This window comes from Patagioenas fasciata, chromosome 1 (assembly GCF_037038585.1).
Source record: "Patagioenas fasciata isolate bPatFas1 chromosome 1, bPatFas1.hap1, whole genome shotgun sequence".
NCBI lineage: Eukaryota > Metazoa > Chordata > Aves > Columbiformes > Columbidae > Patagioenas > Patagioenas fasciata.
The window spans coordinates 57,389,037-57,416,026 of NC_092520.1; the positions used below are offsets into that span (position 1 = coordinate 57,389,037).

At 38.3% G+C, this 26,990-nt stretch overlaps 1 protein-coding gene across 3 annotated transcripts in view; it reads left to right on the forward strand.

The window, feature by feature from the left end:
• Positions 1-26,990, forward strand: part of PCCA (propionyl-CoA carboxylase subunit alpha) — a 283,490-nt gene that overhangs the window by 3,239 nt on the left and 253,261 nt on the right. For all 3 annotated transcript variants that reach the window (XM_065829712.2, XM_071807058.1, XM_071807055.1), the window contains exons 2-4: positions 2,250-2,327; positions 6,193-6,240; positions 6,336-6,404. In XM_065829712.2, the coding sequence (XP_065685784.2) occupies positions 2,250-2,327; positions 6,193-6,240; positions 6,336-6,404 (195 nt within the window). The remainder of the gene's footprint in view (positions 1-2,249; positions 2,328-6,192; positions 6,241-6,335; positions 6,405-26,990) is intronic.

The following is a 26,990-nucleotide window of genomic DNA, read 5'->3' on the forward strand; positions in this document are numbered from 1 at the left end:
ATTGTAATGTTAAGGTATAATACCTAGAGTGTGTGTGGTTTTGGGAGAGCTGCCAATTCAGAATCTAGTTTGAGGGTTAGATTGGCTTGGCTGGGTTGGTGGTTTGAGAGTTCTTTGGAGAGGTTTTGGTATAGCTTTTAATGAACATGCATAAAGCAGGAGCTTGGGAGCCCAGGGTAGGACACTTGAGTAGCTGTTGATTTGGAGACAGCAATTTAGCAGTGTTCCATTGTGGCCATTGTTTATTTTTTAAGTACTTAATCAATTGATCATAGGGTCTGGGAGCAGACCACTAAAGGGGCTTCTTGGAGTAAGCTCTTAAACCTTAGTGAATATTGGTACAGATACATACAAAACCACACAAGTCTTTCTTTCCAAAACTTTGAAATTAGAGTTGGAATTTAACATCTGAGTTGAGCAATATGCTTGATTTGTTTTAGGAAATTACCCATATGTATTCAATTCAGGGCTGAACCTGGTTCTGTAAGTGATTCTAGTGTGTGTGTGAGGATGTAGTTAAGTTTTTAAACATAGCTGCATAATTAGGTTAGGCTATTACAAGATTTTTATATGAAATCTGTCCAATTCTGTAGTGTAAAAAGAGCTGTGTGGTTTAATGCTTTTCCAGTTTTTAATTGCTCAGTAACTTTCTGTATAAACAGTTGGAACAGTGCCTTTTTCAGGACAGCACATGGCTAAGATTCTGAAACTTAATGCTAACTAATTTTACCATCATAGCCTTTCCTTCCAGTTTCCACCTGTAACATAACTTTTCTGGCTTCTTATACACATTGCAAACTAGATTTTTATAAAACACGTTTACAAGAAAGTTCAGAAGTTTTTTGTCACTTGTCCTGCTCCCTGGCTTCTGCCCCCAGCTAACTACAAGTATTTAGATTAGCCCCACTGACCCTTAACAACCACTTTCTTCAATGAATAATATTAACTTGGTGGAGATTTTTTTGTGTGTGTCCTTTATGACCTCCTTCAGAGTTATTTGTGGTCCCACAAGCACTTCTGTCAGTAGTGTTTGAGAGGGGCTCAATCTACTTAACTGAGTGTACTCTGGAGCAGGAGGGTTGCATAGGGAGCTTCTCATTCCGGTTGCTGAGGTGCTGATACTTCAGAGTCAGTGCGAGTTTACAGTAAACTTAAGATAATTCAGCTGCTTCTTCTACAACAGCAGTAAACACATTTTATCAACTTTTCAATTATCTATTTAACATCTTCTTATGAACATGTCCTTTTGGTGTCCTTTCTTGTGTAGTCAGTCTTCTATAATTTTCAGTCTTTCTTCATGAGAGAGCCTTTACTTTGTACTAAACTTCTTACTTAGCTTTCTGCAACTTCTGAAAAAAATCTTTCAGATAGAATTGATGGGTTTTGAATTCTGGCAGTTGCCAGTCATTGCTGTTTTGTGCTTCCTACTAGGTGATAGTCAGTATGGAAGCATTTTATGGTCTTTGATTTTTAACTGGGTGAGCAAGTGTAATTTCCCCCAAGGTATCTTTATCTGTATTGATACAATTTTGGTGTGGGATCACTTATCTGATTATTTTTGGTTGTTAGCTGTAACTGCCATTATGTTGTAAAATGACTTGCTTGAAGTACCTGTGTGGATCTCCTTCTTGAAACTTGCAAATTTGCTGTACCATCTGTTATGTTCTCTTTGAAATGGCATATGTATGCTTCCTTTCCTGACATATGCAAAATTGTTGAACTATAGGAGCTAAGTCTTTGTACAAGTTGGTTCAGAGCAGAAGTCTTTGGAGTAAAATGGTTTTCTTCAGACCACTGTCAGGAGTTGTGATGGGGAAGACTAGGATAGCCAAATTAGCATCTAAAATCTGTTCTGTTTGCTTTCTGCATGGGCCCAGTCTGTTACCTGCTTTATTCCCAACAGCTTCCCAGCAGTTAAGGCCCCATCCCCAGTATGTATGGACACACACATGCTGCTCTTCTTGGTAGATACTGCTTGGAGCAAGAAGGAAAGATGTTACAGTGAAGAGTTTACTAAAAATCATTTGTATGTCAGCTAATGAGTTAGTATCTAGAGCTTCTGAATTGTTTTTTGTTAGTTTGTTTGTTGTGTGCTTCAGGGAGGGCAGATCTTCTAAGCTTTCATCCACTGGGTGGAGGAATGGAAGGATACAGAAGAGTTTCCTCAAGATGTCAGTATATAAACTGTTTTTGTCTTAGAGGAGTACTGTAGCAGGAGGAAAATGTTTAACTCTCTCTTTCTTCTGCAGTGTGAAATGCAGTGTGCAAGATGGTGCCTTATAACTTCACGTAAACTGTATTCATCTTTGTATGATCCAAATGAAAAGGTATGTAGTATGGTGTATATTTTCTCTTAACATTTTACTGTACCACTGACACTTGGCTTTTAAAACTATCCTTTTCCCTGTGCTGCTACTAATGGTAGTAGTTCTCCTAGTATAACCTTGTGCAGTCACTGGTTTAATAGCATGCTTTTCTTCCTTTTTTTAAACCAAAAGGGAAGTTGCTTTTGCAGCATACTTGTCAAGATTAGATACTATTTCAGGTGCATACCTTAAAAGGTTGGATATGTGATTGAGTTTGGGAAAGTTACATACTGGCCTGAGCATATTATACTTATGAAATGACTATTAATACCTAGCATGATGTGGGAGGTATAGGTCTGTTGAAACATCTGAAAGCTAGACTAGCAAAAAAACCTTTCATAGAAAAAAAGTATGCAATAGTGGCAGCAGTAAGATGGTCTGACATAGGGGTAAGAACTTTAGGGTTAGGATAAAGATGGGCCTTTAAGGCCTGCAGGGAATAATAAATCCTCATCTTGGGACTTGTGCAGTAGGAATCTCAATTTACAGTTATTAGCCAAGAAAAACTTTTCTTGTGACAGATTGTTTTGGCACAACCTCTGAAGTAACACACTTGGAAAAATGTCCTGAAGATATGCTAGTATTGAAGGGTAAGAATGCTGACAATTCAGGGCTAATAGGCTTGTCCTTATATACCGGTGTGGAAGCAATTAACCATTAGTGAAATAGTATTAGAGAACAAGGGAAAAATGATGTGCCTAGAACTGTGACTTAAAGTAGTCTTCTGAAGAAACCTGTATTCTTAGTCCTTGCTTAATCAAGGCTGCCTTCCTTTTCTAAAGACGGAGTTATGTTTGGACAATATAATTAAGTGTTTGGTTTCTCTTAACTAGGAGCTATATCATTCCAACTAGTGGCTACTACAGATAGTTTAAGCTCTTTTCTAATTTTTCCCTTTACTGCCACTGTCTTTGTAATGATGAGACTTTCATATTAGACCTTTTTCAACTAATTAGTGGAAGTGATGTTAAAAATGGAATTGCAGAATGGATGGGGTTGGAAGGAAGCTCTGGAGATAATCTAGTCCAAATCACTTGCTAAAGCAAGTTCACCTAAAACAAGTTGCACAGGATCATGTCCAGGCAGGTTTTGAATGTCTCCAGAGAAGGAGATTCCACAACATCTCTGGGCAGCCTGTTCAGTGCTCTGGCACCTTCAAAATAATGTTTTGCCTCATTCAGATGGAACCTCCAATGTTTTAGTCTGTGTGTGTTGCCCCTTATCCTGTTGTTGGGTACCACTGAGTCTTGACCCCATCCTCTTGACACCTGCCCTTAAGATATTCATAAGCAGTAGATGGATAGGGGATATATTATAAACTTAAGATATTTATGTTTAGATGCTAAATGTTATTTTAAAGCAGCATGTCTTGTTTTTATTTGCTAGACTTGATACTTTAACAGCAGGAGCAAGAGCTCAGTCTCTTCCTGTTAGTGTCTTTAGTGCAGAATTAGAAAGTTAAAGAGAGTGTCAAATATTAACATCTTGATACTGAGAGTCTCGTCTTGCACTGTGACCACATTTGATTAATAAAACAACTCAAACTAAGACAATGAAGTATTTGAGTTAAAACTCAAAGCTTTTCAATGCCAAGTATTTGGGAGCTTTTTAAAATTTTCGCATGAAGTCTGTATGTCCAAAAAGCTTCAGGTACTTAGAATGCTGAAATTTGGATATGGGAATGATTTGTGTGAGCACATTGGAAACCTTTCATTTTTTTCACTGGGTTTCAGACCAGGTCCTCAGCTAAAAAAGCTCTCCAAACAAATTGCTAGCTTCTGTGCTGTTCCTAAAGTATTTGTACCTCTGATAATTGAGCTTGCTTAAGATGTTTAAGATCTGTCTTTTAAATGGGGTGTGGGTGTACCTGTATAGTAGGCAGTGATATGCATTCCTCAGTGGTTCTGGCTGAATATACCATATAAACTTGCTTCAGCTCTTACCTGGAGAGTTTTATCACTTAATTTCTGTATGTTCTTATCACATGGTAATATGTTTAAACTGATCATGTGATGCTGGCTCAGCCCTGGCTTTGAAGATGTAAATTTGGTCAAAGGTGATCTGTTTAGAGTGGGAGAGCAAACAGTGAGTACCCTAGTCTGTCCATAGCAATTTTTGTTGGGATTTTGCAGTGTTCCTTCCTTTCCTCTTACACCTGTGTTTCCTTCCCTAAATTAACTGATGACTTGGGGGTAACAAACACTTTCTTTGTTGCAGTGGCAATACTTTTTCTCCCCCTTTGTCCATATGAAAACCAGCTGTTTGGTGTAGGGGAGGGAGAATAGCGATTTGAATGTCTTATAGTTTGATAAACCTAATTTGGTGTATCTGCAGGCTGCCCCTGAAAGGGAGAGTCCTGCTGATTCCCTATCTTGTTTTTTGATTCAGAGTATGGGAGGCAGAGTAGGACTGTTTGATTAGCATGTTGAACTGATGTGTCCTGAAGCTGCATCCCTGTGAGGTCTGATGCTTGGAAAGCAGTGGGGGTAAGTGTGTAAAGCAGCATTGTCCCTTTCAGTGGCAGCCTGTGTTTGCAACCAAGCAGGTACGGTATCAAAGTGCATCTGTATATTTTGAAGCAAGGCCAGTGAAAGCCATAACCTTCACTCCCTCAGCAATGAGATTTTTATGCTGAGCAACTCCATTCTTCCATCACTTTTTCTTAATGGGAAGTTTTTGTCTAGGTTGTGAGGCTTATTGACTTCTGACAGCTTGTTATCTCCTTGCAGGCATGATTGGAGTATTGAAGGTATATTTACAGCATTAAGTGCACTCCAGTGTGAAAGGTGGCAGTGAATTCCAGGGGTGTACTAAATTTGATTTGCTGTTCTATTGTACTTTGGTTGCTACTTAATATTGGGTGTGCAGCAGTGTCATGATGACAAGGCAAGATTTTGCCAGGTTCCTCACAATAGGCTCAGCTACAAGGAGGGATCAGGCTGACAACTCAACAGGCATGCCTCTACAGAGTAGAAATGTTTGCCTTTTACCTTTCATGCCCTAGGCATTCTTCTGATTTGAATTCCTTTTAGAAATTTCCCATGACAGATGAGTATTGGATTCCAGGTCATCTATGCTGGTTTGAGGCACTGACCACGGGTACCTGCTAGCATTTCCCAAGTAGAGGTAAAATCAGCTGGATTTAGGTTTTATACAGGTGCTTTACCAAATCTGGTTTAGGAGCCTCCACAGGGGTACTGCAGTGTGAGAAGTACAGCAGTGGTAACTTCCAACAGAAGAATGGTGATATCAGCATGGAATGTTTGCTCTGTCTCTAGCAGAATGTAGGTGAAAACTTTTAAAACATGGTCTTTGGAGTACTGTCATAATGTGGGATCCTTCCCTTTGTGTAGTCTTTAAAAAAGCAGAGACCTGGAAAGCATGGTAAGCATGCCTCCTTTGAATTATCTTCTGTGTGTTGAAAAACATGCAACTTAGGCACTTCAATGGTAGAGGTTGTTGGTGTGTATTTGGCAGTGCTTATGAATGTCTGTTCCCTGGGCCTGAGTGTCTTCTAGAGCCTCTGCAGAGTTCTAGTTTCTGCACAGTGTGTGATAAGGAGATGGAGGGAATGCTGCTCTGACTACTCAACACCTTTTTCTTCTGAACCTGTGCATGTGCTAGGTAGCTCTAGTATAGCTTACCTTTTATGCTATATTACCACTGTTTAATCAGCAGAACCCTTCTAAAAGTAGGTGATCTCAGAGTTACAAGCTCATTAATAAACCAGAGTTTCAGTGGAAGCAGAGGAGAAAAGAATACATGTTTCTGGAGTGAGAAAAACTCGTTTTGTCTCTCAAGATCCTTATCTGTCTTTTCCTTTCAGACTTTTGAAAAACTCCTTATTGCCAACAGAGGAGAGATTGCATGCAGAGTAAGTATGTAATATTTAAAGTTTCTTCTTTTCGTAGTTGATTCTTAGACTATTGGTATTTTAAATGTTGATAATTGTCACTTCTTACATGGTAGGTCATCAAAACGTGTAAGAAGATGGGGATTAAAACAGTTGCCATACACAGTGATGTTGATGCCAATGCGGTAAGTACTACTTGAAATCAAAAGGTAGATGAGATTCTTAGTAATTCAATAAGACTTGCAACTGTTGCGTAGGCTCATTGATTACCATGGTGGGCATGTTGACAATTCTGAAGTATCCTTGTATATATCCTTTTCTTCCATGTGCTTGACAGGAGGAGAGATACTGAAGCAGTGGTGAGGATTGAACAAGTGTTTAACATGTTTTCTGTGTGAACTCTTTTGTGTTTTGCTCATGTGAGTGTTAACTTGACCTTTTTTTCCCGTGGATTAAGCTGGATAGTAACACCTGGTAGATGCGTGCACCAAGTGTAACAGTGGCAGTGAAACCTAAGTTTTCTTTCGCTAATGTACATGAAAAAGGCAATGGAAAGTGAATCCTAGGAGATGGTATAGAACTTGGTATAAATTGCTCCTGTGTCTGGTAAATCTGACTCATTACTCCCCAGAAGAATGCCTTCTTACTAGGTGTGCTAAACAGACCTATTGGAGCTGTTCTATTTGAGGATATTGAGGTGCCTTGAATATTCAGCAGCATGGCAGGAAGATGGTGAAATGGCTATCTTGACAAGTAAGGTACTTTTTCTAGTTCCTTACCTGTTTTCAGGTCATGCAGTCTCTGATGTACTTTATTTTAGAAATATTTTAGGTCAATAGTAGCAAGAACAGGAAGATAATTTCCTTTGATGTAGCAGCAAGTATAGTAATACTTATGTATGCTTGTTGAATAGAGAGAACATATTATTCCTTGCCTACAAAAACTGCTACAGCAGAAAGGACTGTGGGTGCTTTTATGTGCATGTCCTAGGATAGTTTGAGAACTCTAAGGGAGTTAAAACCCTGTGTTGTGACTTAATAAGAGTTGTCCCTCAGACAAGCTCTCAGGAAAAAAGTGTTTGTGTAGGACAGGGCTTGTGAATATAGGTGGTGGTTGCTCAACATTGAAAAACTGAAGCATGGTTGATGGATAAAGTAGTTAGACATAGGGGGTTTTAGAGCTAGGTGAAAGGTGAGAACTGTTGGGAGTTTTGGACTTTGACAGTGCTTCTATCAGAGTGCTTTTGTGGTTCTGTTCCTACATGACTAGCTCAGTTCATAATAATAGGCTGTAGGTAGACTAGGGGGCTGAAAATTGATTTTCTGAGATGGGACAAATGCCCTACTACTGGATTTTTGTGCCAAGTAATTTTTTCTGAGGTGAATGAGAAGTATACTGTAGATTTTTAACTGGTAGCCATAACTGGAAGAGTATAGTAGCTTGTGTATGCTCAGTGGACTGTGAAATGAATTCTTAATGTATGGGTGTCGGACATAATGATAGATACTAATTCTTTTGGAAGCCAAGGGTTAAGTGGATATGCATACAAACTACTCTGATCTATGATCCCTCTGGCAAAACTGAAGCATGCTGATGAGTGCTTGCATTCCGTCTTATGTATATGGTATCTGCTGTTAGGATAAATGGATTAGCTATTGAGCAGCACTGCACAGCCTTATTCGCTAGCATGCATTCATTCTGAAAATAGACTAAAAAAGCTGTTTAAAAGAGAGAACATGTTCTTTTGCTGGTCCATAGTGGGCTTGAGAAAACAAATTAGCCTTCTAGACATGCTGGAGTAAAGACCTTGTTTATTGTATGGACTGTGCTGTGAGCTGGACAGTATGAAAAAAGTCTGGGAGCAGTAAGCAAAAACCAAGGTTGAGGAAGGTAGTGAGGGAATAAGAATGTCAGGAAAAAGAACTCATGACCTTAGGGAGCGGAGTGTAAATAGTGCATTAAAAAGAGGAAACAAAATAGTTACTCTGCTTCAATCTACAGTGTGGTCTTTGCTTTAACATGCAAATAAGGTCTTTAATTTGTAACAGTTCATAGGAGAAAGGAAATACAAGCTAGTATGTCAGAAATGAGTGAATATACTCATATCAGTTCATGAAGTTAACCCTATGTGTGTTGGATTTTGATGCTGATGTTTTGGGTTCATGGACTAGAGATGAGGCTTTAACAAACACGGTGGGGTCTGCTTAGCTCTTTAGATCCTTACTTGAAGACTGATCAAACCCGTCTGTATGAGATGAAGCATTAGCTGTGTGCATTGAAGAAGCTCAAGATATTTTAAAGAAAATAAGAGACTACTTGGAACACTGTTCTGTGCCCTTAAAATAGGACAGTGGTGTTAAGTCTGAGCAACATATATATAATTAGACAAAAAAAAAAGCTTATGACTTCCATAAATCCTTTAATTGCTCTTTGGTTGCTTGCACTGGGAAGTAGTTTAACTAATGTCATCTGTCTTGATGACTTGAATACCTCCAGTTGTTCATTATTTGTGGAAATGACCTGTCCATTGCAGTGATGTGACTGCCAGTTTGAATGATTTTGATAGATGAGTCCAGAGGCCAAATTCTTTGGTGTTACTTACCATAAAGTAACAAACCATGTTTGTATCATGTTGTCGCTTGTGTTCAGGTTCCATTAACAGCTGCTATCTTGGTTATACCAGTGGTAGCAAAACCTCAAATGCTCTGAATTCAAACTTGAGAGCTGATACAACCTGTCAAATGAACCTCTGTCCTTGTGTAGCTAGGAGAAAACTGTTTGCTTAGTGGTGGGATGCTATAAAAGAGTTGTGAATATCCTTTTGATTTTATGCTTGATGGAATTAAGCAAGACATCCCTTACTCCTTCAAGACTTGTATTGCAAAGGCAATGAATATTGTAGGCAGCTACCCTGATGGTGATAGTCGTTGGACCAAAGTCAGAAATAAATGTAAAGGTGTGCAGTTGAGCTAGTTACCCATCCTGAAGCTGTTTGCCTTCTCTAAAAATAGAGGACCTGATTTTTAAGTGATGAGAGTAGATAGGGATGCTTTACAAAAATAATTTTGATGAAAATGTTTAGAAATAGCATTAATTGATATAGGTAAACTTTCTCTTTAGAACTTAACCTTTGAGATGTAATGTAAAACAGGCTGTTACTACATGTCGCCTGTGTAGCTTCTTGGTGAAATACAGGTAGTCTGATACTCTTAAAACTAATTTATTTTTATAAGTAACTGTAAAAGGAGGGCAAGCCAGACAGTCTGTTACATCTATCTTTCTGTCATACTGGTTGAAACCAGAACTGAAATAGAAGTGAAACAGGGCTCTGTGAGTGTGCTCATTAAATATTTAAGGAGAAAAAAGCCAATCATAAGGTATTGCGCCATTCAGGTTCTTCAGTGCTAGCTTATAGTTTATTCCCAATCCAGTGTCATATGCATAACTGACCCAAGCAGGCATTTTCACTGATGCTTGTGTAGCAGTGATATATGTCGTCTTAAAGTTGTTGGCCTTCAACTAAAGATACTGAAAGACTGAGTGAATAATCTTATCCTGTAACTTTATTTTGGAAAAAACTTTTTTGTTGAATATTCAACTCTTGTTTTTTTTAACGTTAGTTCTCTGAAATCTTTGTGGAGCTTACAGTGCTGAATGCAGGTGGTGGGAATAGCTGAAATACATGCAGACTTTCAATGAACTTTTTTCTTATTCTTTAGCCTTTATTTCTGTAGAACACCATGGCAAATGTCTTGAGTGTGCTGTTAGAGCAATATTCATTTTGACATACCTCTCATTAATATATAAAATTAGTAACTAGACTATAACAGTATGAAGAATGTTTCATTTCCAGAAATTAAAATTTTGCTCTTATGAGGAGGAAGCCCAGAAAGGACTATTATAAATTGGGAATGTGGCAAAAGTTGAACAACCTACTGAGAGTCAAAGCTTACCCAAAGAAGGAAAATATAAAGAACAAAATACTGTTTTGTGTTCTTAATTTGAAAAATTGCCAAATATGTGAATGATTTCTATAGGTTAAAACTACTAAGGTAATAGGGAACATTAAAAAATCTGAAAAGGAGGTGAGTGACTTCAGAATACTTGTGTATTAATGTGAAGTTACAGCTAGCTGGCAGTGGTATTGGTTTACATTTATCTTTGTGGAGGTGGAAGGGGGTATGAACTGTGAGGAAAAGATTTGGTCCAAAGTTATGCTGTGGAAGAGAAGTTTCTCCTTCAACAACTGTCCTAAAATAAATGTTATGGTAGGGGAAAACAGCCTGACTAAATGTCTACCAAGATGCCCATAGAGCATACAGTTTCTTATGTGGTATGGAGTATGTTGAGAAAAGTAGGTCATAATGGAAATGGATGCTTTTTTAGGGTCTTGAAAATCCTGGCTAATACTTTTTATTACATCTGTTATGTGAGGAAAGTGGAGGGAAAAAATCATATACTGTTCAAAACACTTTTAGCTTCAGAGCTCTGCTTGCAAAGCACTAATTCTTTACACTTGGATAGGTGAAGTGGGGGAGGACCAATAGAAATCAGATTTCTTTAAATTAAAACATCTGGTGGAGTTATTTTTGGGATGAGAGAACAAGCAAAGAAGTTTTGGCTGAACAAGAGTAATCGAATGTACTCTTTTCCCCCTGAACTGATTGGAATAGAGAGTTAAGATGAAAGAACCTCCTCAACCATAAATGTAACACTGATGGTGCAAACATTGTCAAGGAAAGCTAGAGAACTATTGTAATGCCTAATGTAATCAGCTAAAAGTATGATAAATGAAGAACAAGCTTTCACTAATTGGATCTGAACAAAAGAAGGTATAGCATAAAGCAGTGAGTGAGATATAATTTTATTTGGCATTTTTTAACACAGCAGGGATTCTATAGCCATACGAAGCAATGAACTATAAATGACTGAAAAAATCCCATGGGAAAGTAATGTAAAGTACTAAAACTTTACGGAGTAGTGGACAGTTAGTTATGCTTTAATGTAGGTTTTTTCTATCAGTTGCTTAATACTTCAGGTGTTGTATTAAATTGCTGTAAGTATAGACATCTCCAAATGTTTAACTTTTGTAGATCTTATTCTGCTGCATAATATAAACCAAAAATAATGCAAATGCTTTTATTGATATAAAAGTAATTGTGTAGCATTCAGCCGTTTTCCAGAAACTGTAGTCTGAGTGACAACACACAGAAAAAAGTTAAATGATCTAGAAATAGAATATCTATATTCCTTTCCTAACTTCTTTTTAACATTGGAGTCTAAGGCAGTATTTAAGAAGGAAGGTGGGGGAAAACGTGGTTTAGGGAAACTGCAAAGCTGATTAATCTTGTAAGCTTCTATACCAAGTGTGTATTGAACTGAATGAATTTGAGTGAAGAAGTTGAACTTTTGCCTGAAACAACTTTGAATTTTGCTCAAGAATCTCCTGTACCTCAATGGGATGGTGTCAGGTTATTTTGTTCTTAAGAAAACTAGTTGGCAAAAAGAAATATTGTGGGGGAATTTGGCATTTATATTTTAATCTAAAAAACCTTAATTATATTGAAAAATGGAAGTTTATCCAAAACTGTGTTCTTTACTTGTAACTAGCTTAGATACAGAGATCTTAATTTGTCTGAACTCTCGTTTACTCACTTTCTTTTGTGGTTTACTGTAGATGATGCAAAGCTTTCTGCTATACTCTGCTACAGAACTAGGAATTAAGTTATTTTGGCAGCTCATTGCCTCCCAGTGTCACTTCAGGAGTTTGTGCTCCTATAACCTGAGATCTAGTTGAAATACTGATATGAAAAGGGAAACTCGAATTTTTAATTCCTCATTTAAATACATGATTCCCAGACTGTCTAGAGTGTATAGAATGGACTCTTTGCCTCTAGGTACCGTCTGAAGAAATTTACTCCTCATGGGTGGTGTTGTTTCCAAGGGATGCAGAATAAGAATGTGCCAGATCATGCCAAGGAAACACTAGGGTCAGGTTTGTGATTGTGTTTACCTCTTCAATGCATTTACCTGTTGTTTCAAAACTAAGACAGCATGTTGCTTGTTTGTTCACAGGAGATGGTGGAGGTGATGTTACTATCCTATCAAGTGAACCACTACTGAACAGTTTTATGTAAAGCATAAGATGTAGGTGGTGGTTGTCCTGTGAAGACTTGGGTACCTCTGTGGAAGGAGTGTGCTTTTGTTCAAAATTGTTTTTTGCTTGCCGAGTGTAGTCTGCTTTCTCTTTAAAACTTTATCATTGCTTCTAAGCTGACTGGATTGGTGGAGGGTGCTACTGATGAGGAAGTAACCAAATTTTCATTGACTCTGAGGACCGAAGTGGGCTTGATCGACAACTTTGAAAGTTGGGGAACTTATCAGAGCTTAAGAGTCTTAAAGTTGTAGACTGTTTTCCGAAGACTGTCTGTTTTATTCAGTGGTAGGATGATGTCAAATGGGGACAAATACTCACTCTTCTGTGTAGTTTGGCTAAGCTGAAGTGTCACTTGTGCTGGATTTTGATTGAAGCTGTAGCATTGAGTGGAATGGGAGAAGTGTGGAGTAGAATGCTTTAAGTGTCATGCTGCAGGACCTTTTAAGGACACTTCCTTGAAAGTGGGAAGTATGTGATGGAAAAAGGGAGTTGAATGCAGATCTTTTGACCTTTATGGGAGTGTTATTTCATTACCAAACTGATTTATGTGAAGGATTGATATATAGATTAAAGCTTGTTTATTGACATAAAGCTTGTTTGGGGGAGGTGGTAGTTGTCAGCAGGTGTAGTGAGTTGTCCTTGAGGCAGGAAAGTGTGGAAGCCCAGTCAGAGAAGCTGTGACTTAAATGTGCAGGTGCTCAGTGCTGTGGAGAGTGAATCAGTGGTTCTGTGGGTGCTGATGACCATTGGTACCAGTAAGTAGTGTAGAGTGCAATGCTTTATGCTGGTGAGGTGGTGTCCTTGCTGCCTGCCTTGTAGCATCTCTGGTTGTACTCTGGGGCTGTGGATTCGGTGCCTGCTAGTGGTGGTTTGATGTGCTTGGTGGACTGCATCTTTTGGTTGTTTTTGCCTGGAAGGTATCTGGTTCATGTGTTTTGAAACAGACATGTGTTGGAGGCAAATATGTTTTAGATGGAGATAACAGATTAAGTGCTCCTGATTTGAACTTAAATGGTAAGGAAATGCTAATGTGTAAGCTTGCCTGAAGCGGCTCGAACTGCTTGCATGGTACTGTACTTCTAGGCCCTTTCTTGCTCTGGCACTTTTCTGATGTTGTGCTGAGTTGTTCCAGTGCTCTGAACACACCAGACACCTTATTTGTGAAGTTGGTTAACATTTTCTCTGACTTAGTATGCTAAGTGGAATGTTGACAGATGCTGTAGCCATGTATAGAAGCAAGATTAGTTGGGAATAGGTCAGCCATTGATTCAACTGACTCCTGTTGCCTTGCTGACTGCAGGGCTCTGACATGGTACCCAGAGTTCCGGGATTTGGAGAGATGTACAGGTACCTTGGTGATCAGCCTTAAAGTCTAAGCAACAGGCTGAACAGGGCTGAAGTTGCTAGGTGGCTTCACTTCTTCTGAAGACTTGACTTTCTTGGGTGGTAGGGGAAGACCAGGGAGCTCCTTCCTTTGAACCCAGGAGAAAGCAAGTGGGGGTGTGTTTGTAATAAATTTTGCTTGTGTTAATCTCTAGATCTTTCCGGAAGTGGTGGTGCAAAGTGCTGTATGTAGTAGTTTTTTGAGCAATTGAACATTGTCAGTGTGAGCCAAAAAGATATATTACTTTCCTCTGTGAGAGGTGATGCAGCAGCATGGTTTCCTGCTGCCTCTCCCCCTTGGAGACAGAAGGTCCTTGGACCCCTTCACCTTTGAGACTCTGAGTGTCTTTTTCCTGACTTCGTCTTTCACCCAGGTCCTCAGCAGCAGTTGTTTCATTGTGCAGGTTCATGTTTGTTGCTTCTGCAGTTGATATTGTCCCATCTGCTATTTGTTATCAGTGGTGTGGTTGTGGACATTCAGGGATGATCTGTTTTCAGGTAGTATTCATGAGCAATGCTATTTGGTAATACTATCTCATTTCTTGTCTGTGTGGGTATAAATGATGATCAGCAGGCCCTGGGCTGAGTTTTTTTACTATTAGGATGACTTCTGGACAGAGATATATTTTCTGTGAGTAGTGTTCAGAAGTGCATGGGAAAAGGCTTTTACAACTGATCTAAGACTGTGCTGACTACTAAGAGGAGTTATCTCACCTTACCTTCCTGTCTTATGTACTTGTACCACTTTCATTGACATTGCTGTATGTACAGGCTTTTGTTAAATGGATCCAGGCTGCTTATCTGATAAGAGTGGGGAGGGGAAAAAATGAAAGTGTAGATCAGTAAGCTGATGTGACTCCTTGCATAGGTTAGTGAATGTCAGAGCTAATGCCATCAGGACACATGGTTGGGGACCAGGAGAAAGGATAGTATCTGATTAACCTTTTGAGTGGCAGTGTAGATTTAGTGTCTGAAGTCAGTATGATCCTGTGTCCCTGATGTGTTTTCTTCCCTGCTCCATTTTCCCCACATCCCCCAGTGGTGGTGGGGTATGTGTTGGGATTATGTAAAGAGCCAAACTGGGGAGTGGAGCCATTTTATGAAAGATTTTTGTAAGGAGCGCTGTATGTAGAGCCTGTTACTCTCCTTGATTGTTGGCTGTATAGCTTGACAAACAGCTACAGGGTGTTGTGGGTCTGTGGCTGACAGGCTGTGATTCTATAGATGGGATCCTGGTACTCTTTTACTAGGAGGAGGTGCTAAACAAGGAACTGAATTACATAAGTGTCTGAAAAATGGAAAAACTCAAGATTGGATACATGAAGTGGTGGTGTGGTAGGGAGAAGGAAAGCTTTTTAGGTATAAGTAATCGGTATGGATGCATATGTCACTTCTGTGGGTGTTGTCGTTTTAAGTTGTACCTTTTTCCCTCTTAAACAAGTAAAAGACATGGTTTTTGTTTGCAGCAATGTAGCACTATAATTTGAAAAGGATAAGTTTGAGAAACTCTTTTGCTTACTACCACTGATTTGTCTGTAGGTAGTAACTAACATTCTTTGATAGTTGTTTCGAACATATGGTGATGTTTGTTTAAAAAAAAAACCCAAACAAACCATAAACAAACCAACCATACTCTATCCTCCAAACTTGTCTAGTTCAGGGGGAGGGAAGAGTCAAGAGTAGAACCATCATTTAAAGGCCATATCTTAATTCTTACTGTGAAATTAGTGTGACAAAATGTCACATTCAGTTTCTTAGAATGAATGGACAAACTCTTCACAGTTGAATTTGGAGGTGTATAGGCCTGTGTTAAACTAAGCTATTAAGCAGAGACATACAGATATTGAAATCTAAATTTTATGAAAAAATCCTTTTAATTCTTAACCCATTGCTTCATATAGAAACTTTTTTACTTTCTTGGAGACACAACTAGATAACTAGACAGCAACTGCCATTTTTCCTGAATAAGAGACTTCTATGCTTTTTTTTGAATTAGCATGCCTGCATACATGTGGATGTTATCCTACTGCCCAGACTGATCATGTCTTGCAGTTGAAAATTTCCCTCAAATTGAGTTTATTGCTGTGGAGGGCTTGACTGAAACTCAGGTTTCTGTCATAGGTTAACAAGAAGCACTTGAGTAGGCATGAATAAGCCAGAACTGTGAAAAATCAGTTTATGTAGGAGTTGATCTGAATTTGTATTTCTGGCTGGTAATAGGCATTAAAATATGAAATAATATGATAAAGAGTACCTAACATTAAAAGAGTTCCAGAAAAGAATAAGAATACAACTTTTATCTTCAAAGATCACTTATTGTAATGATATAAATACCTTAATCTATGCTAATGCCTGTCCTAGAAACCCTGTTAGGAAATCATAAATTTGTTTTGTATCCCTTTGCTTTTTTTTTGTAGTTTTAGATTATAATTGGGTGCTGTGGCTCTCTAAGTCCATGCAGCTCTCAGTGCAATGACCACTCATTGAGCTTGGGTCCCACAATAACAACTGTTGGAGGGGGGCTCTTTGTGGGAGAAGAATGTGAATGGAAGCTGAGGCAACTGTTGCATGGAATTACATAGGGATTAAGATCCCAGTTGGCAGTGTGGGATGCTGGTGATCGCAGTTGGTTTGTGTTCTAGCATAGAAACAGGTGTGACCAGGTGATCTTCCAGCTCTTCTTATTTGCCACTTTTTGACAGATTCTTATCATTATAGATACTTTCTCAAAGATCAGGTGCCTCATCTTACTATAGGAATTATAGTGATATTTCTTTACGTACCTTGGCACTAGTTGTCTCTTGAGAACAAGGCAGGGGGGGTGGGGAAAAACTGTCAGTTTTAAGTTTTTCCTGTTGAGTGGCTTCATTTTTCATGTGGTACCAAACAGTGTATTACTTTTCTGGATGTGTGAAACTGAGTGCTTGGTATTTGGTCTATTCCTTTCTAATGATCTGTCATGATGCTGAACAGTAGAGGTCTTGAAGGATGTTCTTAAGAGGCCTGTGTTAACTTCTGGTCACATGCATGGCTAGCTAATGAAAATCTGTATGTCTTGGTACTGACTTAAATAAAATGTTAGAATTGTTTTCAACAGTGCAGGTGCATCTGTGTCATATTTCTATTAGGAATTAATTTCCCCCACTGGATTAAGACAGTAGTGGAATGCCAAAGGAAACTTCAGTGAAGCTTTCCTTTCTAGTATTCTAGAGAATAAAATGTATATAGTCTAGGCAATGCTTTTGGTTTTGTCTTGTTTCTCACTAATATGGATACATCTGGAATATTGTGTCCAGTTCTGGGCCCCTCAGTTCAAGAAGGACAGGGAACTGCTGGAGGGAGTCTAGCACAGGGCAACAAAGATGATTAAGGGAGTGGAGCATCTTCCAGCTCCCTCAGCCTTTCCCTGTAAGAGTCTCTTTAGCTTGGAGAAGGAGACTGAGGGGCGACCTTATTAATGTTTACAGATTTATAAGGGAAGAGTGTCACGAGGATGGAGCCAGGCTCTTCTTGGTGACAACCAATGATAAGACAAGGGATAATGGGTACAAACTGGAACACAAGAGGTTCCACTTGAATATGAGAAGAAACTTCTTCTCAGTGAGGGTACCAGAGCACTGGAACAGGCTGCCCAGGGAGGATGTGGAGTCTCCTTCTCTGGAGGCATTCAAAACCCACCTGGACACATTCCTGTGTAACCTCATCTAGGTGTTCCTGCTCCAGCAGGGGGATTGGACTAGATGATCCCTTCCAATCCCTAACATTCTGTGAATCTGTGATATAAACTTCTGTGGTAACTCTGATCCTGTTTTGCAGCATGTATGCTTAGAAGGGGGTGGGTACATCTGCATGGTGAAAATGGCAGCTTGGTGAATACTAGAGAGCTCCTCTGAGCTGTAACCAGACCTTGGTGGGGACCCAGCGTCAAACTGGGATTCTATGCATTTAAGAAGACATCAGAGGAGCTTAAAACTTGTTTGTATAGTACAGTTTCTTTTAACAAAACTTTAAATGATGTCTGTTAAGTGGCATCAGCACCCCATTCCCAAAAGGCACTTTAGAAGTGATATTAGTTAAATATTGGGAGCTGGTTTCTTGTGATACTCCTGCAGAAGATATCCCATGGCCTCATTTTTGTTATTATGCTGTATTGTAAGTTGGAAAGAAAAGCAGTTTTGAGTGAATTGAACATGTGTTAATATTACATCTTGCCAGTAGTCATGAATTAACATTTAAAATACATGGGAAGAGTGAGGCTGTAGTCCATGTCTCAGGCTGTAGTAAATGTGTGGTGCTTTTCCCTGGGACTGGAACTAGGGGCTGGGGATGCTCACAAATGTGAGGTGTGTTCTGGTCCAGGTGCTGAGTTGCAGATGAAGGAGCTGCATGGAGGAGATGAGATGACTGCAGGATTGGGAAGGACAAACGGGTTCTTTGCTGAGGACATGCAGAGCCCAGAGTTTTGCAAGTGACTGTGCTTGAGTAAGGATAGAGACCCTCATTGTAGGGAAGGTGGTGACTTCTGCCACTAAATCATGTTGTGGTGGATATCTGCCACAAACCTGATTGAGGATAGGAGGAAGGTGAAACCTGTTTTAGAAAAATGGAAGAAACTTCATGATTTATCTTAGAGTTTATTTTGGAGAAGAGCTAGCATAACAGGTGTACTGTGTGGGCTGGCTCCTGGGGACTGCATCTACTTGCTCTTTCAGATTTTTTTTTTCCTTAAAAGGCTGATGCTTGTGCTCTGTGGAGATGAGAAGCTGGTACTTTGTGTTGGAGACCAACAGGAATCCAGTCTCCAGCTTTAAAGAAGAAAAAAAAAAAAGGAAAAAAGACAAACGGTGATAAGTTTTAAGTTCTGTGACATTCCTGTAGCATTAGGGCCCTGTCAGGGTTGCTGCTGGCTGTGGTAAAGCCTTGGTGCTGCAAGCCTACCTGGCTTGACCTGCATGGTGGCTCTTCCGAGGCCACTCACACAATGAGAAAGGTTCCTGAATGCCTGTGAAGGTGGGTGAATTAGTCCTACTTGCTTGGATATTTTTAGGGTCTGAAAACCTTGTGTACGTGGGGTGGAAGGGACAGTGGTTGAGGGGTTGGGCCCTGTTGCAAGGTAAGTGTCCTGGACCTTTATTTTTGTGAGGGGAAGTAGACTGCAGAATGGCTTGGTCAGTGACTTGCTATTGGGATGTGAGAAACAGTAGCAGTTGCTTTGTTTCTTTTATCCTTTCAGCAAGGTGCTGCTTTTCTTGTAACTTGAAGATTGAAACGAGAACTGTTTATGTATTTGCTTGTGGGGTTTACCTTGTGTAAGGATAGTGACATTTTTGGGAACTGTGGAAACCACTGTAACATTTCTTGTACTTCTGGTTTGAGAGGCCATTTTTTGTGCTGTATGTAATACTCAATAAATTCAGTGGTTGGTGGTTCTATATTCAGTAATTAAGTGCTGAATTCAAAGCTTTAATTTTACAAGACCATAGTATTAATATGGATTTTGCTATTGTAACTTTTGTCATTTTAATGATAAAGATCTTATGTGTCTTTTAGATCAATGTTAGCTTTTATTTTGATAAAACAAGCATTTGTAGAGGATCTGTAACTACATTAAATGTCACTATTTTCTGTAAATATAAATTCATGACTACAATATGGGGGATATTTTAGCTGTATGAATGTAGTTTTGGTAATAATGTGAATTTCAATGAAATCTGATTTTTTTCTTATACAGTTACTGTAGAAGTGTAACTTGTGTTTAATTTCTGTTTGCTGAGTGCTTGAGTTTTTAGTCAGCATAATCAATGGGTTAAACTGAAGTTTTGTCATGTGCTTCTTGTTCAGTATCTGAAGAGCTCAAGATTGAGAAACTTGTATGTTGTGAACTCTGCAGTAGTGATACTTTTTGACAGCAGTTTCCTATGTATTTTCTTCTTTAGAGAAAATGCTGTAATTCTACTGCAAGTTAACTTCAGTAACTTGAAATAAATTTTTTGTCTTAAAGTGTCCAACTCAGTATTCCCCCAATACTAAAGTTTGTTTCTGTACTGGTTTTGTTTTATACAGAAAATTTTTTCTACAACTTAGCTAATAAGCATGTGGGTTTTTTGTATGGATTAGTTCTGAAAGCTAATTTTTTAAATTAGGGTAATGAGATTCACGAAATGACATTACTGTGTTAAAAGATGTTTCTGTAAAGCAGTTGTCATAGCCCTAGCATACAGAAATTCAAAGTTTTTTTTAATTTGAAGATCTGCCTTTTCTTAAAAAGTCTTCAATTACTGCAGTATCATACATTTCTGTTGACTGAACTAAAGTGTATAGTCACAATTTTATGTCCTCAGATATTTGGGAGTAAAGCTAACACTTTAACTGTAGTTCCGAATGCATTTTGCAGACAAGCATGCATGCCTATGGATTGCGTGCAACAGCATTCTTTTCTGCAGAATAAATTTGAATTGTATGACTCCAAGCAACTAAGCCAACAGTTGCCTTCTCAAGGCACAAATAGTCACATCATTTGCTCTCTAAGAAATTAGGGGTCTGGTCTGGTGTGAAGGTGGCTGTTTGTTTTTAAGCTAATGAAAACTTAACACACTTCTATATGAAATTCACCATTGAATGATGTTTCTAAAATTTTGTAACTTCAAAGCTTGTTTGGAGTGACATTTTCTGGTCCAATTTGCTCCCTTCCTTTCTGTCTGAAATGTTCCACTTCTCGAAACTAAACCAGCAATTTTAGTGATTTGTTCCCTCCTAGCAGCTTTTTCCTATGTCTAGGAAGGAGAGCACTGAGACTGCATTCAGTGGGGGAAAATACTTTGCTCTTTTTGCTCGTATTTTGCCCAACTTGATGTGCTAGAGATAACAGGTTGTTTTATTTTCAGACTCTCTACTCCTTGAGTGAAAACATGCTTCAAGTTCTGGTGTTCACACATGTGGTGGTTAACCTTTCTGGGCCAGATAGTTGTAGAATTGCTCATCTATTATACTTAGAATGATAGGTAAGGTTGATAAGCTAACCTTAATGTAAATTGTGCTGAAGAGGTAGGGGGTGTTGGTCACAGATTTGGGAGCTGTGTGCATGTGTAGACTAGAAGCTGGCTTTTGTTAGGGTGGGTGTTTTAACAGGAAGTTTGCAAGGAGCTCTTGGTATTTGAACTGTTAGAGATCTGTAGCTGTTCTGAAAGGTAGACTTTCAAATAGTGTGTGTGTCACTATGACTTCAGGGCTTTTTATGGCACTTTTCATTTCTGTTATATGTGCATTTACATATATTTTAGAACATGTCCTCCGAGTTTCTCCTTGGAAAATGTTAGCATAACATTATCTGAACAGGAGCCTATAAGTTGCTGCCTATCCTGTGTAGTCCCAGAGGAGAATGCTTTGAAATGGGACAAGGGTTTCATTGTGAGCCTATGATCATATTTCAAACTGTCTGGGGCAGTGGAGGTGCAAGGAAGTGTATGTGAGGGCTTCTGCCAAGTTCAGCTCAGTCATGTGGGCAGCAGGCAATGGATGCTGTACCTAATGTGCCTGCTGCAGTATCATCCGTATGTGCAAGAGAGCACTCTGCTGCTCTGGCTTGCATTGAGTGTTTAAAGTGTCCTCAACCAGAAAAAATACAGTGGAATGGTAGAATGTGCATCTTTTTACTTTCTCTATTTTGCTGTCTGCTCTTCTGTGTTTGTTTCTATTTTTGGTCCTTAGTTTGACTGGTTTTCTTCTCCCTGGCAGTAACTAGCAGAACTACGCATGGTGGCTGAATTCCCTCATGTTGTTTTTTGCCTGTGTTCTTTGAGTCTTGCTTTCTTTTCTCCTTCATCTGTTCTTCTGGGGATTGATCATGTTGTTCAATGTGTGGTGTATCATTGTGCAAGTTTTACTAATGGTGAATAATCTTTCTTGGACAGGAAGACAAGTGTTGCAAACATAGGAAATTGTGATGTGTTGTTCCCTTCCCATTCCGTAGCATAATGAACTCCTAGATTGTACACTAAGTAGCATTTACCTATTGGAGGTTGTTTATTTGTGTCTAATTGGACTAAAAGAGCTGGAAGGATGATGATAGTAATTTGGAAGATTTTTTTTCTGAGAAAGTAGCTCTTACCAAGTTTTAGTTTTTCTTCTTGAGTGGTGATATGGTTTTTTCTTGTTTGTCTGTGGTTTGTGGTTTTTAAGATTGACTATTCATTGAAGCAGGAACATTGCTTTTATGAACATCTGCTTTCTGTCATGGAAAAAAGCAAACTCTGCCTGTGACAATGAGTTGCAAATCTAGCATGACTTCTTTGAGAGCTCTGAATGCATTCATATTGTTTCAGCTGTAAGGATGCTTAAATTGTGAAACTGAACTCTGAAACTTTAGATGGGGTTATTAATTTTCTTTTTAAATTAGTGAAATTTGTCTGTCCTTTTCCTCCCTTCCAAAGACCTAGATTTTTTCACACTTGAACCTGCAAGATGAATTGCCTTGCTTTCAGCATGTCCTTTTCTGCCAACCTGTATACACGTGGTAAACTATGTGAATATTTGACATTTACCATGTTAAAACAAAAAGCCAACAAAATTCATGAAAATCTCCGAGAGCTGCATCTCTTACCCAGGTGGCCTGCTGTTTGAAATATGACTCCTGGTGTGTATTGTACTCTTAGCCCTAGGATTCAGTAATGAGATTGAGTGGTATCTTGCGTGAGCACTTCTGGATGATTGACAGTGAGGTGATGTGAATCATCATTTATCAGGATATTATCATGCCTACCCTTGATAATTTCTCCCTGCTGTCTGGGGAGGTGGTAAAGACAGATAGGACTTTGTGATGTCAAAGTAATTAGTGTGTGTTGGTCTCCAGCTGAACAAACTGGAAACTAATGATCAGGTAAATGAAGATGAAGTGCATTAGTGTAAGGATGAAGGTGCAAGGACCTTGGGGAAGAGCTTATCAAAATTTCATGGGGGTTATTTGAATATCTTACAGTTTGTGCAGTTGCAAGCAATATTTAAAACTACTAAAGGATACTTCTGCAACAGTCTATTTACATGTCCTTTGTTGATACCTCTTCTAGTGAGAGGGTCAGCACTAGGGTTAAGGACATCAGACTCTCTGCTGGAAGGAGTGGGAACTCCTTATGATTTTCATAAAATCTGGGTAGTGAATTTCCAGCTAATGGCAACAATTTTGAGTTAAATGATGTTAGAGTTTTACTGTATGTGGAAGAGATCGGGTTTTCCTGTGTCTTCCCATTTTAAAAGGGAGAAACTGGCATAATTTGGCTTCTGTATACTTGACACATGACTGGCTTTATATTATTAAAATGTTTTAATGTTGCTTGGTACATATTTACATAACTTAAAATATGTGGACTTTGCAATATAATCTGTGATGCTGCAGCAGTCTTTTAACAAGCATGGTAGTTTGTTGGTGCAAGTTTTGAATTTTATGCATGGGTCATTACTGAAATATTTTTATAACCTGAAAAAACCTTGTATGTAGGTGTGTACAGCTATGCCAATGTTTCAAATGATGCTTAATGTACAAGACCAGTGAGTACAGTGGTTGTACCAACAGCAAATGATCTGAGGGTTTCTGTAGTTATTATTGTGTAATTAGATATTGCTAATTGTAATTAACTGATTGAAGAGCTATCTGTTTTACATGCTTGCCTTTTAATTATTAAAATGATAATTTACTCATTGTAATTTATCACTAAACTTGTATTAATATATGCCAGTCTTTTTGATACCTCCAAGACCAACATACCTGTGACAGAAAAGTTTTACAATTAAAGCCTCATGGCAAAACTGTTCTTTTGGCTATTTTTAATGTATACAGTTTTCCTTTTAATTCCAGTTGCTGCTTTAGTGAAAGTGAGTGGGCTAGAATCCCTGGCAGGAATTTGTCTGTATTAATATGGCTCATCAGAGACATTATATTTAATTGGAGAGCCTGCGGTATAGTCGCAGGAGGCTGAAGGGAATTATTTAGCATTAGCGATGGCTCGTCTGGGAGTTGTGCACTAATCAAGGAGCTTGTGTGTTAACTGTAGGGATGATGGGAGTTATGACGATTATGACATGTGAGCACATGTCTGTATGAGAACTGGACAGGCAATGAGTTAATCAAGAAATATATTAAATGGCTCCCATGCTGCTTTGTTATTACTCTGTAGAGTGTCTGTCAGTTTGTCTACTTTAACAAAAAATAAAAAATACAACAAATAGATGTTTTTGCAGGTAAAGTTAATACTGGGTTTCTAACAAAGAACCTGTTTTCCCTTTATTTTTGAAGTGAATATGTGCTTTTAAGTACTATGTTGAAAAAGAATATGTGAATACGTAGTCTAAGAAAATTAAACATGTACCTCTCCAATTGTCACTTTTTTGTCAAATGTTTGCTTTCAGGAAATAGGAATTATTTCTTACTTTGAACTAAATGTTTTTAATATCTTTAAACTTTTACATAATAACTTGTTAAATATAAAATTTATTTTTAATGGTAGCAACTGTTCTTCAAGAAAATAAAAATGCTAATCTTTTCCACCATAAGGATGCTCCAAACCTTGCAAAAAAAAAAAACAGAACAAATCCAACACCCTTTAATTGTAATGCATGGACTGTTTATATACCAGGTAGATGCATTCTGTACCCAGTGTGGTTAGAGGCATTTATTTCATATTGATCATGAAATTATCAGTTATGCTGGAAAGATCCATGGTTAGAAGAAATAGAACTAATAAACAAAACTCACTTAAAATTATGTGAAGCCATAAACCAACTGAATTATATCTGTAGGCAAACTTAGCCCAGAGCTACTGGACAGGTGAGCATCTGCACTTTTTCTGCTATTGTAAGCACTGCCAAATGTAATAAAACTTTCTACTAAACTGTGACCTTCATGTATTAACTTAATTAAAGCAGTATCATGGCTTGTACCCAAAGTGTTAACGTGTAGGAGGTTGTTATTGAAATACGTTATTTGTGGAGTCAGTATTAGTGGTAAGCAGCAGCAGAAGTAAAACTGCAAGTAAGACCTTCCCTTGGGTGCTGTGAGCTCAGCAGGTTAAACTGTCAAAGCTTCTTAAAGGATGGATAGTTAAACCCCCTGGAGTTATAGGTAAAGCAATCATTGGCTGTCAGCAGGAAATATGACTTTATTTAGCAGGTTTGATGGGGCAAAAGACCCAAACCCAAATGCTAACAGGAAAGAGGATTTAGAAGGAACTGTTGTGTGTGTGTGTTATGCTGCCATGCAGAGTCACTGCAGTTTGGAAAGACTTCTTAATTCTAGGCTCTTTAAAAACAACAATCTGTTTATATAAAAGTTTGCTGCAATATCTTATAGAACTATATAGGAGGTTGAGCTAACCAATTAGATTTGTGAATACTATATATTATGTGAAGAATGTAAAAGTTTGTACCTTTCTTAAAAATAGGAATACTTGTCACCTTACAGAAATAGGTTGTTTCTTTCCTTCAGAGTTGTGCAGGTGTTTCCTGTATAAAACAATTTTTTACTACACTAAATATCATTAGTGTTGATCCCATGCATTATATCAAAGATCTAAATACTTATTTGTTAAACCTTATAGCCTATAAGTATTTATGATACTATAATTGAACTAGTGTGATAGTGATACTTCCCACATTTTCTAGTTTTTAGTTTAGTCATCAAAGGAGGAGAGTGCTTTACTTAATACTTAAATTATTGCATCCAAAAAGAAAATCCCAGCAGTGGCAGCTTGTTATAGAAGGGCATAAAGTAGATGTGGGAGAAGACTTGATGTTCTATTGATCCAATTTCATTTATCGGAACAGGATTGTGCTTAAACCCTTGGTGGGTGGAACTTCATAGTTGACTGTGAAGGATATTATTTTAATACATCAAGACTTATTTCCTCAATACAGTGCACTGTTTTCAGACTAAATCTGCTTGGTGTGATGAAATAATATTGTCATAGGATTAAGGGGTTACAGTACAGACTAAGGTTCTGGTTTTTGTCCTTGAATTACCTTTATATGGAAAAGTGTGTATCAAAGGAAATAATCTTGGAGGTGGGAATGTTATCAGGGAAAACACTGAATAACCTAAAAAGCAAATTAAAGGTTTTTCTGGGGTCATGTTAAAATGAAATCTGAATTTGAGATGTAACTGTGTAACTTAAAAATAGTTTTGATCTGGGAAAGGATGGGACCATGTGAGATCTGGCATCAGCATTGGATGGTTGGGTTGCCCAGTGCTGATATTAGCTGTGTGAATCTTTAGTGCAGGTTTACTTGTCTGCTCCTGCCCATTTGTTAGACTGTGCATTGTCCTTACAGATTTGTTGAGCCAGCTGGTTGCCTGTACAACCATTTTCAAATATATGGATGTATTGTGTAACAGCAGAAATGTACTACTTTGCTTAATGTATCAGTGATATGTTCAGCATTGTAGAATATAAATGTAAATTCTCTGTAAGGATGGAATGGCAGTTAGTACAGTACTATGAACAATATTAAATACCTTTTTAAGCACATTATACCATAAGATAAAACTGAGAAATAACTACTTTTTCTGCTGCCTTTCCTCTGCCCTGTTTAAGATTTTTCTGTGCAGCAAAATTAGTCTTGTGCCATGTCTAGCAGCCAACTCTGGAACTCTTCATCCTGTAACTTAGTTCTGCTGATCTGTTTTGTTTTTTCTTTGGAGGTATTTGGCCCTGGCTGTTACCAAGTTTGATCCTCCTTTATGGAATACATTTTTTTTCCCCATGTAGTTATTTCTGTACTTGATTTTGGGGTTTTCTGTGATCGCTCTTTAGTACTATGCAAAATCTGCTTAAACTTTGACTAGAAAATTGCAAATACTGACAGGCTCCCTTAATAGACTCTTCTTTTAATGTGAGTTTGTGTTTTATAGCAAATACTTCTCTGTAGTTCCTATGTTTGTGACAGGAGCAAGGGGCTGTCAAACAGATGGCATGCAAGTGATTATATTTCTGGCATGGGTAGGAATGATTGCTAGTTAGAAATAACTTTTTTTTTAAAAGGTAAGTCTATTCTGAGAACAAGTAGATTTTGTAGGAATTTCTGGCATACTGTGTTCTGTGGGTACCCACAGCAAGCATGCCTGCTGTTTTTTTTACATTACACAGTTTTTATAGTCTTTATCTTGACATCTGCCTCTTGGAATCTCAAAGCTGACTTGTCTTTCAAAATAAAACTTTTGAGAGCGGAAAACTTAGATTGGGTTTTA